Below are 17,113 nucleotides of genomic sequence, written 5' to 3' on the forward strand. Positions count from 1 at the left end.
GTTGGAGCACAAAGGGTCAATGGTTGCCAGGGGGTGATATCTGGGGGTTCCCCTCAGTGTTAATATGAAGGAGCTAGTGGAGAACTTGAGGGTGAGGATTAGTTCAGTGAAGAGTGTGAAAAGAATGACAAGGGGAGCAGAGAAAAGGGAGACAGAAACCATTCTGGTAGAATTTGAGGATAAGGTGCCTCCAAAGGAGTTATATTTTAGATTTCTAAGATACAATGCAAGAGAATATATACCAAAACCTATGAGGTGTTTCAGTTGCCAGGAGTTTGGGCATGTGGCCAAGGTGTGCAAAGGAAAGAGAAGATGTGCAAGGTGTGGTGGGGAACATGAATACGGAAAAATGTGGAGAGCGAGTGAGACCAAAGTGCTGTAACTGTGGAGGTAACCATAGTGTAGCGTACTGGGGATGTGAAGTGTTGGAAAAAAGAGGTGGAGGTGCAGCAGATAAGGGTGAAGGGAAAAGTCTCATATGCTGAAGCAGTCAAGTTGGCAGGACAGAAGAAAATGAATGAGGGAGGATGTAGCAAAGAGCAAGCGGCAGCTAAAGAAAGGCAAGATAAGAAGAATGCACGGATAGATAAGAAGAAATTGGTGACCTTTATAGCAGGAGTGGTAAACGCAACGTATGAGATCAAATCTAAAACTGAAAGGATTCAGATTATTGTGAAAGCTGCAGAGCACCATTTGGGTATGATAGGATTAAAATGGGAAGAAGTAAACGATGAACTCAGGGTACAGTCAACTCAAGAGACAGTATGCGTGGGTTGATATTACTAATAATGCTACTTCTTCAATGGAATGCAAGAAGCCTGATTGCTAATGGACAAGATTTCAAGCAGTTTATAGTGAGTAGGACAGAAAAGCCAGATGTGTGTATCCAGGAGACCTGGTTAAATCCTAATTTAGATTTTGTTTTGTATGGTAAGAGGCAGTAAGGCGAGAAGGAGAGAGGGGGGAGGAGGAGGATGTGCAACTTATGTAAAGCAAGGTATTCCTTATAGAACACTAGGTGTAGGAAGTGAACAAGAGTATGTGGTAGTAAAAGTATGGGCTGAAAGGAAAGAGTTGGTGATTGTGAATTATTAGAATCCATGCAAAAGACTAGAGTTAAACAAGCTTGAGGAGATAAAAGGGCAGAATAGTAATAACGTTGTTTGGTGTGGTGATTTTAATGAACATAATGTATTATGGGGGAGTGACAGAACAGACATCAGTGGTCAGGTAATAAGTGAGTTGCTAGATGAGAAGTACTTACTGTGCCTAAATGATGGCAGTAGTACTAGAATTGATGTTAATACAGGTAAAGAATCTGTGCTTGATCTTACATTAGTATCAAACTCCATTGTATCAGTGTGTGATTGGTTAGTATACCAAGAAGGAACTGTAGGGAGTGATCATTACCCAATCTGGTGCAAGATAAATATCTCTGCTTCATTGGTCACAGAGAATACAGGTGGGAAATGGATCCTTGAGAAAGCCAATTGGGAGAAATTTCTGGAAAAAATTATAGATATCTAAGTTAGGTCAATGATGGAATGGATGTAGAAACACTTGACAGCATATTAAAACAAGGTATAATATCAGCTGCATTAGAATCCATTCCTAAAAGTAAAGGAAGAGTAAAGAAGAGAATAATACCATGGTGGGATGATTATTGTAAGGAAGCAATGAGAAATAGAAATAAGACATTTAAACTGGTTAAAAGAACTCATAACTTCCAACATATGATTCAGTACAAACAAGCTCAGGCAGTAGTAAGGAGGACAATAAGACATGCTAAAAGGAGGCACTGGAGAAAGTATTGTGATTCAATGGGAAACACAACTCAAGTAGGAGAGGTGTGGGGGATGATAAAAAGGATGGGAAGGGACAGGAGAGAGTGGAGGTACCCTGTTCTGGTTGATGGAAATGTGACTACAGTAACAAATAAGGAAAAGGCAGAGTTGTTGGCAAACACTTTTGTTATGGTACATAGTTCTGATAATTTGTCTGAGAAGGGAAGAAGAGGTAGAGAGAGAACAAAAGCTGAAAATATGGAGGCTTTATGTAGGAAAACTAACCTTGACAGTGTGCAAGATGTCCCTTTCAGCATGGGAGAATTAAGGAAGGCACTAGATAAAACAGGGAAGACTGCGCCAGGTAAAGATGAAATATGTTACAGTATGATAAAACACTTGAGTGAAAGAAGTCTGGAGAAAGTACTGCTCCTGTATAACAAAGTCTGGGATGAAGGAAGAATACCAGGGAGCTGGAAAGAGGCAATACTTATTCCAATAAGGAAACCTGGGAAAGATGCCAGCAGGCCAGAAAACTATAGGCCAATTGCCTTGACATCACATGTATGTAAACTTATGGAACACATGATAAATGAGAGGTTAGTGTACCTCTTGGAAAGTAGAGGTATGGTGGCAATGTATCAAAGCGTGTTCAGGAAAGGAAGGGATACTATAGATCCAGTGTTGTGTCTAGAGGATGAAATAAGAAAAAGCTCAAGTAAATAAAGACAGTGGTTGCAGTTTTTTTGATGTTGAGAAAGCTTATGATATGTTATGGAAAGAAGGGCTCCTCATTAAGCTGCATTTAATGGGAATTGGGGGGGGCAATGTTCAATTGGGTTAAGGACTTTTTAAAACGGGAGAACTATTCAGGTGAAGATAGGATCAAAGCTATCAAGCCAGTATGTTGTAGAAAACGGGACACCTCAGGGGAGTGTAGTGAGTCCAACTTTATTCTCCATTTTGATAAATGATATATTCGTAAGTATTCCAATGGAAGTGGGGAGGTCATTGTTTGCAGATGACGGGGCTTTGTGGAAAAGAGGGAGAAATATTGAACATATAGTTATGAAAATGCAAGATGGAATTAATCAAGTTGAAGAGTGGGGGACAAAGTGGGGTGTTAAATTTTCAGCGGAGAAGACAAAAACCACGTTCTTTACAAGGAAAAAGTTCAGGGTACTTAATTTGAATCTGTATGGGAGTAACCTGGAGAGAGTTGAAAGTTTTTGGGAGTGCACTTTGACTTGAGATTAACATGGAGAGAACATGTTAGATACGTAGTTAGTAAATGTAAAAATGTGATAAGTGTCATGAGGTGTCTTGCTGGATTGGAATGGGGTGCTGATTTTGCATCACTGAAGTATATTTATGTAGCATTGATAAGATCAAGATTAGACTATGGAAGTATTGTATACGGGTCAGCAGCAAAATCTGTGCTGGCAGAACTGGATATCATGCAAGCTCGGGCTCTAAGGGTGTGCTTGGGAGCAGTTAGAACTTCCCCAGTGTGTGCACTCCAAGTTGAGGCAAATGAAATGCCATTGGAGCTGTGGCGTAAACAGCTGGAGGCCAATTACTGGATTAATTTAAGGGGGCGTGGTGATAGCCATCCTACAAAAAGGGTGTTGCAGACATGCTGGGAGAAGGAGAGGACACAGAAAGAAAGTTTTGGCTGAACAGGAGAGCAAACAGCAAAAGATATGGGTGTGTACGATAAAGAGTTTTGTCCATGTGTGTTGTGGCCTGTCAGACCTTTCCGGGTATTAGAAAATCCCTCTGCAGATTTGGAATTGCTTAAGATTAAGCACAGTAATAAGACAGCAATATACTCAGTGAATATCATAGGGAATGTAAGTGTAAAGGCATACAGATTATTACGGATGGATCAAAGGATCCAGAAACAGGTGCAACAGGGTCTGCAATTGTTGTACCAAGTTATCAAGTGGAAATTAGCAAGAGAACACCTGATTGCTTGAGTGTATATGCAGTTGAAATGTTTGCCATATTGTTAGCACTAGAATGGAGTGAGCAGGTTGATTGTAATAATATTGTGATATGTAGCGATTCTGTGTCGGCCTTGCAAGCATTAAGGTGCGTATGGCTTCTGCTTTATGAAATCCTGTTTGCAAATTCAAGACTGGCTAGACAAGGCAAAAATATCACATTCATGTGGGTTCCAGCACATTTGGGTATTATGGGAAATGAGACCATAGATAGGCTGGCAGAAGCAGTCAAAAAGGATCTGTAGAGGTCAATATTAAACTATCAAAATCAGAGGGGAAGAGCATAGTGTGGAGAAGGATAAATCAACAGTGGCAGCAGCAATGGGATAGAGCAATAAAAGGAAGACATTTACATTCAATTCAGAACAGAGTAGATATGGGAAGAAGTAGGGAAGTAAAGTGGAAGGAGCAAGTAATTATAAGTAGACTGAGAATTGGGCACAGCAACCTTAATGGCACTCTGGCCATCATAAATAAGCATCCAACAGGTTTTTGCAATCTATGTCAGGAGACTGAAACAGTAGAGCATATCCTTATTTCATGCCAGAAATTTGCACAGGAAAGGCAACAAATAATTACGCGAAATAGGACTGGTAGAGAACAGTGTTAAAGGTTTATTGGAATGTGGGGAGAGTGATCGGGGAGGAAATGGTTGTTTTTTTTTTAAGGGCGACGGGGCTAGAAAGTCGGCTTTAAAGTGAATGGACAATGAGGGACAATAAATCCTGAAGATGGCAGTAATGCAACAATGTGGATGCCAACTGCCGTAAAAACTCAAAGAAGAAGAAGAAGAAGAAGGTGGTCCAGCTGCTGGTGAGTCAGTATCCTGGCAAAAACTACACCATGAAGACAAAAGAGCACTCCAAGGAACTCCGCAAAAAGGTTATTGAAAAGCACAAGTCAGGCAATGGATAGAATACAATTTCCAAGTCACTGAATATCCCTTGGAGTACAGGCAAGTCAATCATCAAGAAATGGAAAAAATATGGTACAGCTGTAAATTTGCCTAGAGCAGGCAGTCTTGAAGAGCTAAGTGACCGTACAAGAAGGGGACTAGTAAGTGAGGCCACCAAGAGACCTACGACAACTCTGGAGGAGTTACAAGCTTCAGTGGCTGTGCATACAACTGTTGCCGGGGTGCTTCACCAGTTGCAGCTTTATGGGAGAGTGGCAAAGAGAAAGCCACTGTGGAAAAAAACAAAAATCACATGAAATCTTGGCTAGAGGAGTTTTCCAGAAGGCATGTGGGAGACTCTGAAATCAGCTGGAAGAAGGTTCTATGGTTTGAGGAAACCAAAAATGAGCTTTTTGGCCGTCAGCCTAAACACTATCTTTGGTGTAAGCCACACACTGCACATCAAAAACACTCCATCCCTACTGTGAAGCATGTTGGTGGCTGCAGCTTAATGTGGGGATGCTTCACTGCAGCAGGCCCTGGAAGGCTTGTGAAGATAGACTGTAAAATGAATACAGCCAAACACAGAAATCCTGGAGAAAAACAGGGTACAGGGCTGCAAGAGAACTGCAACCGGAGAGATTTGCTTTCCAACAAGACAATGACACCCAAGCATAAAGCTAAAGCTACACAGGAATGACTTAAAAGCAAGTTAGTGTCCTGGAGTGGCCAAGTCGGAGTCCAGACCTCAATCCTATTGAGAATATGTGGTTGGACTTGGGGAAAAAAAGCTGTTCACTCATGATCACCATGCAATCAGACAGAGCTTGAGCAGTTTAAAAAAAGGGGGGGGGGGAAATTGCACTGTCCACATGCGCAAAGCTGATAGAGACCTACCTACACAGTGTCATGGCTGTAATTGCTGCCAAAAGTGCATCTACTAAATACTGACTTGAAAGGGGTGAGTAATCATGCAATCATTTTGTCTTTAATAATTGTAATAAATTTAGACTAATTTGTTTCCACTTTGACACAAAAGAGTCTTTTCTGTTGATCAGCGTCAAAAAAGCCAAATTAAATCCAGTGACTCAATGCTGTAAAAATAATAAAACATGAAAACTTCCAAGATGGGGTGAATAATTTTTATAGGCACTCCTTGATGGTGCGTAGGCTTGATATCAATGCATCCGGGAAAAGGCAGACTTGAATAAAAGTGACAGCTTCCTTCCCTGAAAGGTATAAGTGTGCCAGGCAATATTTGACAACCATCTAAAATTTCATGGTCACAATTACTGCTGCCATCTCTAAATTATTTAATTTCCCCAACGGCAGTTATGAAATTGGAACTACAGTACATACCCATGCCTTTCATCCAGGCTTCTGGCCCATCACTCAGAAAATTTAACTACCACATAAATGTTCCCCTTATTAGATAAAATTATTAATGGGGTGCCCCAGTAGCATAGTGGTTAGTGTGATGCCATTTCAACTCTGCACGTTGTCCAATTCCAGCGCTGTCTGTAAGGAGTTTGTATATTCTCCTAGTGACTGCATGGGTTTCCTCCGGGTGCTCTGGTTTCCACCCACTCAAAGGCATACCAGTTGGTAGGTCAATTGGTCATTGTAAATTGTCCTATGACTAAGCTAGTGTTAATCGGTAGGTTGCTGGGCAGTACGATTCATTGGGCCTGTAGGGCCTGTTCTGTGCTTCATCTGAAAATAAAGTTGTTCTTCCAGGAACATCCCTATACATTACATGAATGAGCACTTTTAAAGGAGCACGTTCTATGAATTAGTAGCATGCATCCATCCAGTCTTGCATGAGTTGCAGTTATTTTCCAGTCAAACACAAATACCAGAACCATTATTTTTGGCTAAGGCCACACAGTTCACCCCCTTGCCACTGGTTTCATTCAACATTCTCCAAGGCTGAAATTGATGCCTTGCCACCTTGCTGACCTAACTCAGCTTTGAACCAGTGTTAATTCCCACACCTTTTACCGGAAGGGCCCCATCTGTAACCCCACCCATTTCTACGCCTTTCCATTTTTTCTGGCAATAAATCCAAAATTTTTTTATTATCTCCAGATTTGACTATCACAATAGTCATCTGCCTAGTCTCTCAATCTCCCAGATTCTCAATCTTTAAGTTTATCGAAATTCTAACCCACACCCAAACACACCCTGGTTTTTGTTGATCTACTGTAACCACTGTTTTTAAAACCTCAAACACCACACACGGAAAATTTACGCTGAATATCTGTATCATATTTTGGGTAAAGATACTGGCATTCAGGCCAAGTTTTAAAAAACAAACAGAATGTGTTAATTTTGTTCACACATACTTAAGCACAGAACTTACAAGCACACTTACAGTCTTCGCCTGATTGTTGATGAATGACGGAAGCAGATGTATGACACTTTCCAAGCAGGAAAGAGCGAAATTAAAAGGCTTTGATGTTTTCTTCTCTCCTGGAATGAATTATGTGCCTCCCACTTAGATTCTCCCCCAGTTCGACAAAACCCCCATTAACAAAACTGATAATTTCCTACCCTTCACTGGTAACATTTAAGCCGTATCCATTGAACTTTAAACTGAAGTAACTGGCTAGAAATTTATTAACTTGAGACATATTTCTTTTGTGTAATGCTACAGACAGAAAGCTCAAACTGCTGCTTAAGGTACTGCCAATACCATATGTGTGTAAGAAATTATATTGGTGCTTCCCCACCTGTATGACATGCTTATATATGCAAGCCTCAGAGTGCACAATAGTGACAGTAAGTGCTGAATATTTAAACATGCATCTGGCTAGTCTCTGTCTCCCAGATTCTTGATTTTCAGTTTATCAGAATTCTAACCCACACCCAATCACACCCTGCTTCTTATTGATCTAATTTAAGCAGTGTTTTTAAATCCTCAAACTCTGCACACAGTTTTCCTTTGTCAAAATGTAAATGAAAATTAATGTTTTAGTCTTAGTTTAAGAGAATTAGCAGCACATAATACTTGAAACTTGAAGGTCATAGTAAATATCATTAGGAATAGTAGACAAATATACATACCTATATGGCTGACAGTTCAGGCAGGCAGCCAAAACCATGGCTTATTTGGTCATTCTGTGATGGCACACTGCCATTCAAATGGATATGTTTACATCACGGTACGTAATAGTTGCAAATGACCCAAGACAAATGAGCAAAGTAAGGAAATAAAAATTTTCTCTTACAGGCCCTTCGGCCCACAATGTTATGCTAACCCTCAAACCCTGCCTCCCATATACCCCCCCCCACTTTAAATTCCTCCATATACCTGTCTAGTAGTCTCCTAAACTTCACTAGTGCATCTGCCTCCACCACTGACTCAGGCAGTGCATTCCACGCACCAACCACTCTCTGAGTAAAAAAACCTTCCTCTAATAACCCCCTTGAACTTCTCACCCCTTACCCTAAAGCCATGTCTTCTTGTGTTGAGCAGTGGTGCCCTGGGGAAGAGGCGCTGGCTACCAACTATCTATTCCTCCTATTATCTTGTACACCTCTATCATGTCTCCTCTCATCATCCTCCTCTCCAAAGAGTAAAGCCCTAGCTTTATGACAGAAAGCCTCAGAAAATGGGAAATATTCATTAAAAATTAATAAACAGGAGATTCTGCAGATGCTGGAAATCCTGAGTAACACACTCACACAAAATGCTGGAGGAACTCAGGAAAAGTCCTGATGAACTGTCTCAGTCCAAAATGTCCACTATTTATCCCTGTCCATAGATGCTGCCTGAATTGCTGAGCTCCTCCAGCATTTTGTGTGTGTGTTGAGAAACAATGATATCACCATCTGATCAGAGTGAAGCAAAACTAATAAAATAAAATCATGGGACAATACTAAACTATACTGTAGATCCTAAAGAGCTCCTAAAATTGATCAATGAAGCTAGAATAACTTTTAAACGATGGACTGTAAGACATAGGAGCAGAATTAGGTCATTCAGTACATGAAGTTTGCTCTGACATTCCATCATGGCAGACTCATTATCCCTCTCAACCCCATTCTCCTGCCTTCTCCCATAACTTTTGACAGCCTTGGTAATCAGGAACCTATCAACCTCCACTTTAAATGTACTCACTGATAGCTGCCTTGCCATGTCTCCGACTTGCTCTACTGATTTCACGCTGTAGAGAGTCCCCTTCCAGTAACGTACATTCAATGGATCTGGTTACATGGTTAATTGTTTTTCACTGAACCCTCTTGCATAGAAATTGTTTACACAGGGAGGAGGAATGTGTTGCAGACTCTGGTCTATCCATCTGTCAAATCAACTGCTGCGTAGGAGATATGCGGGAGTGGCTAGCACTGATCAACTGACAAAATACACTGAAGACATTGCATCTTACTGAAAGATGAACAACTGAATTTTTTAAATGACCTACCAAACTACACCTGCATCTTTAAATGACTGGTTCCAGACAACATTTTGAATTGGTTTATTACTGCCACATGTACCGAGATACAGTGAGAAGCTTGTATTGTATACAGTTCTCACAGATCAGATCATCGCACACTACGTTCACCGCCACTACTACCCACAGTTCCTTCAGGCTGTCACAGCCAGGATAAGCTTCCATTAACTATTAAATGGCGTGCGTCTCAAATAGCCTCTGACAATCAAGTCCAGCTCCTGGCCTTCACTTGTGGCTTCGCTACCAAGCCCAGCAGAGCTGTTTCTACTGACAGGAGACAATGGTGGGTTACTAACGTCGTAAAACAACTTGCTTCAGACAGATAGGGCTTGGCAGCCGCTCATCTAGGTGAAGTGTTACATGCTCAAAGAGATCTGTTTTTTGTGAGAATGCTGTAATGGTCTTTTGGAGGTCACCTGATGTGACTTTCCCGCCGTTGAGGTCACGTGATGACATGTGCCCCGTGACTATATAAGGGTCGACCCAGGTGACACAGTAGTTTTTTGAGTTTGTAGATTTCCAGGTAGAACGTGTTGTGTCTCTGTTTCTGTTGCGTGTTTGTTTTTGTGACGCAGTTTCATTTTTAAAACGGAAGGTGCGTTCTCTTACAAGATATTGTATCCGAGCTGGAAATTTGTGGCTGGAAGTGCCAATTTACTCAATTCTGACAGTTTTGAAGGGAGAGTGAAGAACTCATCGAAGTGAAGGATCGAGAGAAGTCGGCATCGGTTGACAGTTTAATAAAGAATCGACCTTATTGAGTCTTCGTCGAAGAGAAGCTGCATTGAGATAACTCTTGCAATAGGGCAATGAGTTCATGCAAAAAGGCTCTCTCTCTAAAAGGAATTTAAGGTCAGTCGATTTAAACTGTTTATTTTCGGCATCGGGAATCCTGTGGACAGAACCGGCAGTAAAGGTGCGTCAGTGAAGAAATCGTTCTCCAGAGAAGTCTCTCCCAATTGAATCTGTAAAACTGTTGGACTTTAGAAGTTATCGCTTTAAGAACTGTATCTGACTGTATTGCTTTAAGAACTGTTTCTGTATTTAACTCTTTAAGAGCCAGAGCCGAGTGGAGTTGATGAACGGCTGCATACCTGTTTAACCTCCGGTCAAAGTTTTCCTTTGTTTTTTTTTCCCCTTATCGTTTATATGTGTTAATAAATGTTTAGTTGTTTTTATAAAACCTGTCTTGATTAATATTCATTGATGCCGGTTACATAACAGAGGGAAAATGTTGAGCTCAAAACCCACTCGTGGGGAAGGCTTCAGGAATAAATCCAGAGGGAAAAAAATCTGGAGCAGGAGTCCCTAAGGTAGTTCTACACCGAGTTCAACCCGAACTGACAACTCCTGCGATGCTGCTGGTACCAAATTGCATCAGTCTCTGCCATTCCTTTGGATTCATCAGCTGCGTGGAGAGGGGGAGCTTGCTACATGGGTAACAGCTTGCTGTCCATCGTGTACTGCCCAGGCGCATGTATCTAGACAGCTGGGATGCAACATTCATGGTCAACTGCTGACCAACAGACGTCCATACCATACTGTAACAGCAGGGTAGAAGCTATCCTTCAACCTGGTTGTACACCTTTTCAGACTTTTGCATCTTCTGCCTGATATAAGAGGAGACATGAGAAATGTCTGGGGTCTTTGTCAATGCTGGAAGCTTTACCAAAATGGCAAATATGGACAGAGTCCACAAAGGGAGGCTGGTTACCATGTATCCATGAGGATGCCAAATGAAATTTAAAATGAGCTGTAATTGGGGAAAGCAGAGTCAGGGAATAGGTACAATTCTCTGTCACAATAATAGAGTCCTGAAGGCTGTTTACAACATTCTACAATTGAAAACAACATTTTCAAGTACCTTGCCTTCTCTATTTGTAGCAGCATTGGCCAAGTCATCCATAGCAATGGATCAGTTTATAAAAAGTCAGAGCTATACAACATGGAAACAGACCCTTCAACCCAAATGTCCATGCCAACGAAGACGCCACATCCCCATTTTCCCTTCAAACATGGCCTGACATGGAGGGAAATTCTTCCAGCTCTGCATATTACAGATTTTATTCCTTTGTTTATATCTCAGTCTCCAACTGCCCCCATTAACCTTTCAATGTGGCAACTTCATCAACATCTTATTCCCAAAGCAACCATTATCTCAGCTTATCCAAAATTTTCCCTTTGTCTCATCGATCCCTCTTCCACATTTCTGCAAATTAAAGCTAGTTTTCTCCTTCCACAGATGCTGCTGGGCCTTCAGTGTTTCCAACATTTTCTGTTTTTTTTTGAGGTGTTCATAGACTTCAGTATCTGCATGGCCTACAAATGTAACAGCAGGATTTAACAGGAGAAAGGTAGCCTCCAGAAGTGCAAGTCGACGGCTCATCTTCGTCCTTACCTGTGCTCAGAGTGTGGGTTGGGGGAAATCCAAAGCTGCTGGTTTCATCTTCTGTAATGGCTTTAATGTTGTTGGCTTTTGCAGAGAAGTCCCAGTGTCTCTGATTTTGTCCCTAGATGCATTTTCTACAACACAATATCCTGTTGAAAAGGTATTATGTCCATTCCCATCTCGTACCTCGCAATGAAGCCAAATACTCAAACTTCTACTGCAGAAGTGAAATAAAAATGCCCCATTTAGAAATCCCAGTATTGAGCAACATAATTCTAAAGTTTAATTATCTCACACGAACTATCACACAGGTGGTGACTTGGTTAAGGAATCTGTTGCCAAGGGAACCAGCATACTCCCATTTTAGCCTAAACTTACGTGTGAAACTTTGCCAATGTACAAGGAGAGTAGAAAACTCACATATCTGAGCAATCATTGGTGTTTGGATATTTTTGCCTTGCTTGATAAAAACCTATTTCAAAAGGCTTGTGGAAAACTATTTTACATTATTTTCACTAATTAACCACTGTGCCAAAAATAAATGGCAACACTACAGAATTTACGGTTTGTCTTCAGAAATGTTGAATGTGGATTTCATAAAATTTCCATCACAATTATTAACAATCCAATTTTTTTGTCACAAGCACTTGCCAGTGGTATGAAAGGGCAAAGGAATGAGATAAAATGGCAACAATAAAGGCTTTTTTTCTTGGTGAAACCTAAAGTGCTGTAGCTAGTCTCTAACCAAACAGCTAACAGCTTTGCTAAATGAAAAGCAAAAGTACATTTTGATTGACCAGGTGACCTTCAATGCTGGGCCTAATTTTCAGCAGTTTGACATGTCAGTTTAAAGATTTTTGTTGTTTTTTTTATATATTAAAATGTACATTATCAAAAACTGGCACATTTAATGAACTGAAATAAACGGCTGTTATCAAACCCTGTTGCCATCTAAACCAAAACCATCCCAACAAAAAAGAAAACTTCAAACCCTGGCCATCATTAAAGGTCATACATTAGGGAAACAAACCCTACATCCCATCAAATCCACACAGACCATCTGGCACCTATTTACCAATCCTATACTAATCCCCACATTGCCATCAACTCTCCCCAGGTTCTACCATTCACCTACATAATAGATCAATTTGCTTAGGCCAATTAGTCCAAACTTTGGGATGGGAGAGGAAACTAGATCAACAAGAAGAAACCCATGTGGTCACAAGGCTGAAGTGAAAACTCCATAATGAGAGGGTGGATGAGTTGGGAAAGAGGGCGTTAAAGAAAGAAAATGTGGAAATGCACATTAGTATCAGTAAAGCAGAGGTTAAGTGTGTAATCTGGAAAAAAGTCAACCGAATGTGGCAAGAAAGATGGGACAGGGAGGGGAAAGGGAGGCATTTATATCAAATACAAAAGAGTGTTGCGGGTTCTAGGGTAGGTAATGGAAACAGAAGAGAGGAAATTGTGTGGACTAGATTAAGGCTGGGGCATTGTGCATTAAACAAAACATTGAAAATGATAGGGAAACACCAGACAGGATTGTGTGAGGAATGTCAGGAAGAGGAGTCAGTAGAACATGTAGTTTTGTGTTGCAGGAAGTATGGGATACAGAAAGAGATGATGAGAAATAAATTAAGGGAGTTGGGAATGCAGGAGTTCACATTAAAAGGGTTGTTGGGCATGGGTGAGAGAGCACAAGTCCGGGTATTTTTAGCGTTTTTAAGGGGTACAGGGGTTTTTTATAGGATATGACGAATAAACAGGAATAGGATACTAGGATGGTCAAAGATGGGAGGGTGAAGTGTAGGTTTGTGTGTGTGTGTGTGTGTGTGTGTGTGTGTGTGTGAGTGAGTGAGAGAGATTGGATGAAGGGATTTACAATGTATGTCTAGTGCACATTCTGGAGCAGAGGGTGGCAGTAATGCACCATTGAGCTGGATGCCAACCGCCGTAAAACAAGATACAGACAGACAAACCTGCAGTCACAATTGAACCAGAACCCCTGGAAGTGAGAGGCAGGAAATCCACCCTGCTCCACCCCATCTCCCCAGTGGTGGGAAGTCCGGAACCAGAGGTCTAATGTATAAACCGCAGTCTGCCGTGACCCAATTCGAACAGCAGTTGCTGCAGCCAAAACAATACCAGCCACTTTATAATCACGGCCAGAATTGCACAGATCACTCTGAATTCTTTTTGAATGCAATAAAGCATCTGCAATTACTAGAATGTTCTGCTCTTAATTTCAGTGTATTAATTTGTACAACCATGAAGCTAAATTGGGTACATCTAAAATCACATTACATTAAAAAAGCTTTTGCCAAGAACAGGCCATTCAGCCCAACAAAGCATGCTATCCTATTTATATGATGGTTGAAATAACTATAGAGTTTAGATTTGAAAGTCTCTAAGGTACTACTTTCAACTAAACAACTAGGTAATTTGTTCCATGTGTCCACAACTCGCTGTATAAAGAAATGCTTCCTGTTCATGTGAAATCTCCCCTTAACCAGTCTCAACCTATGGCCCTGTGTCCTTGATGATGGATTAATTTTGAAGTAGCAGTAGCTGGCACCCACTTTAATTATACCCTTAACGATTTTGAACACTTCTATCGTGTCTCCTCTCATTCTATGTCTACTTGGGCCAAAAGGATTTAATTCTTTCAATCCTTCTTAGCTCATACCCTGCAGACCTGGAGTGAGTCTAGTGGCCCTTCTCTGGATTCTCGCCTGTGCACAATATTACCTGACCAATGCAAAACAAGGATGCATAACATCAAACAGCAGTAGTCAGCCATGTTGGACAGTAGCATCTTCATTCCCCTGAAAGGAACAGTACTCACCATAATTTGAGAGGCATTTGCTAAGACCACTAACTAGTGAGATTCAAAATTTTCACCAGGTAGAAAGAGATGGAGCATAGTGAGGTTGATAGGTACGCTGTTATTCTGGGCATGGTGATATCAGGAAGAAACTTGAGTATTTTGAATAATATTAAGATGAATATCCCCAGGGGCTGATGAGATCAAGAGAGGAGATTGCTGGGACTTTGTGATAGGTAATTCTGTATTCTCTTGTGCCACAGGGAGATCCCAGGGGACTGAGGATAGCTGATTTTTTTTTATATATAAAAAGAGCAATAGGGATTTATATGGCAGTTCCTTTTGAAACAGTGCTTGGAATGCACTGCCAGTGGCAGTCGATACAACAGCAATGCTCAAGAGTTTAGACAGTCTCAGTGGTAGAACCATGGAAGGACACCATGTAGCCCATTAATTCTGTCACCATGTACAAGCAACACACATCAAAGTTGCTGGTGAACGCAGCAGGCCAGACAGCATCTGTAGGAAGAGGTGCAGTCGACGTTTCAGGCCGAGACCCTTCCTTCAGTTAGTCCTGACGAAGAGTGAGTAAGGGATTTGAAAGTTGGAGGGGGAGGGGGAGATCCAAAATGATAGGAGAAGACAGGAGGGGGAGGGATAGAGCCAAGAGCTGGACAGGTGATTGGCAAAAGGGGATACGAGAGGATCATGGGACAGGAGGTCCGGGAAGAAAGACAGGGGGGGTGGGGAGACCCAGAGGATGGGCAAGAGGTATATTCAGAGGGACAGAGGGAGAAAAAGGAGAGTGAGAGAAAGAATGTGTGCATAAAAATAAGTAACAGATGGGATACGAGGGGGAGGTGGGGCCTTAGCGGAAGTCAGAGAAGTCGATGTTCGTGCCATCAGGTTGGAGGCTACCCAGACGGAATATAAGGTGTTGTTCCTCCAACCTGAGTGTGGCCTCATCTTTACAGTAGAGGAGGCCGTGGATAGACATCCCATTCCCATTCTGACATGTCTATCCACGGCCTCCTCTACTGTAAAGATGAAGCCACACTCAGGTTGGAGGAACGACACCTTATATTCCGTCTGGGTAGCCTCCAACCTGATGGCACGAACATCGACTTCTCTAACTTCCGCTAAGGCCCCACACCTCCCCCCTCGTACCCCATCTGTTACTTATTTTTATGCACACATTCTTTCTCTCACTCTCCTTTTTCTCCCTCTGTCCCTCTGAATATACCTCTTGCCCATCCTCTGGGTCACCCCCCTTGTCTTTCTTCCTGGACCTCCTGTCCCATGATCCTCTCGTATCCCCTTTTGCCTATCACCTGTCCAGCTCTGGGCTCTATCCCTCCCCCTCCTGTCTTCTCCTATCATTTTGGATCTCCCCCTCCCACTTTCAAATCCCTTACTCACTCTTCCTTCAGTTAGTCCTGATGAAGGGTCTCGGCCTGAAATGTCGACTGCACCTCTTCTTACTGATGCTGCCTGGCCTGCTGCGTTCACCAGCAACTTTGATGTGTGTTGCTTGAATTTCCAGCATCTGCAGAATTCCTGTTGTTTACCATGTACAAGCAATTCAGTTAGTCCCACTTCCCCAACCCCACCCCGTATCCCCGAGTATTCTTTCCCTTTGTATGTTTATCCACCTCTATTTCAAATGCTAAGATCAAATTTGTCTCCAACATTACTCCTGGAAGTGAATTACAGACAATAAACACTCAATGTAAAAAGATTTTTCCTGATGCAAGTTTTGGTTCATTCATTGGTCCCTTGTCTAACTGCAACACAAGACATGCATGTAACATTACTTGTGGGGGAGAAAAATTATTTTCAGTGGCAGCACAACTATCAGATTCCGGATGTTTCCAGATATTTCATTCAACGATGACAAGGAAGCAAATGCAAAATCAAATGCAACCGATTCTGGTGAACACAACCAGCCCAATGATCCAAACAAAACCTCTTACCCCCTTATCTGCTGCAGGGACTTCACGCAGGTCTTATGGTTTAAAAGTCACTTAAATAAAACAGAACAACACATTAGGGTTACTTTAAAAGTTTAATGAGAGACATTTAGCAAAGTGATGAAAAACTCTCTCCTACATTTGAATGAAAGCAGTTTAATACTCTCATTACTGAAATTGATTCTTTTTTAAAAAATCATGAGTCATGTTTTGAAAAGTTTGCTTAATTTTTTTTGGTGATTAATTGATGAATCAACATTTTCAGAGCACTTAAGCTGTCTGGATGCACACCAATTTGTCATGTCAGTGTCACATTTAAGTCCGTCCTTCATGGCTGCCCAGGTTCTGAAACTGAAATAGCCCTTTGTAAATGAATTTGTTTATTTTGCTCCACTTTGCAATTCACTCACATAAATGCATTATTTTAAACTGTTTGTTTTCTGCCAGACTGACTAGTCAAAGGCCTACAGAAGTAAACACCCATTTAAAATGCACCTGCCACATCACTTATAATGAAGAGAGTCCCCTTAATTTTAAACAGCAGCCGAGGTGTTAGTGAGCTTTGTATTGGGGCATGCGCAGTTTATTTCACATACTGTATTGCGATCTTTAGCTTCTGATAGTAAAGAAACCAACAAAAATCAAGGCAGATCTTAGCAAGGAAGGCAAGTAGGACAACACGATGATATATTCAGGCGTAGTGGCACATTAGGTACCTCAAGACTCAAACAACCCAGGACTCAATTTGTGTGAAGTTTGTATGATTTCCCTTTACCTCCATGGGTTTC

General features: G+C 41.5%; 1 protein-coding gene across 4 annotated transcripts in view; it reads right to left on the reverse strand.

The window, feature by feature from the left end:
* The window catches only part of slc7a2 (solute carrier family 7 member 2), a 147,487-nt gene that overhangs the window by 71,959 nt on the left and 58,415 nt on the right, over nt 1-17,113 (reverse strand). Inside the window, exon 3 of one of the 4 annotated variants that reach the window (XM_063043045.1) lies at nt 16,329-16,378. The exons of 1 other annotated variant lie outside the window; for it this stretch is intronic. Coding sequence is in view for 2 of the 3 variants with exons in the window: in XM_063043042.1 (XP_062899112.1) it covers nt 8,809-8,826 (18 nt within the window). In the remaining variant the exon portion in view is untranslated. Of the gene's footprint in view, nt 1-8,808; nt 8,869-16,328; nt 16,379-17,113 lie in introns of those variants that run through there. 2 more of the 4 variants (XM_063043042.1, XM_063043043.1) reach the window with 2 other exon arrangements.

The sequence above is a fragment of the Mobula hypostoma genome, chromosome 3 (genome assembly GCF_963921235.1).
Source record: "Mobula hypostoma chromosome 3, sMobHyp1.1, whole genome shotgun sequence".
In the NCBI taxonomy this organism is placed as follows: domain Eukaryota; kingdom Metazoa; phylum Chordata; class Chondrichthyes; order Myliobatiformes; family Myliobatidae; genus Mobula; species Mobula hypostoma.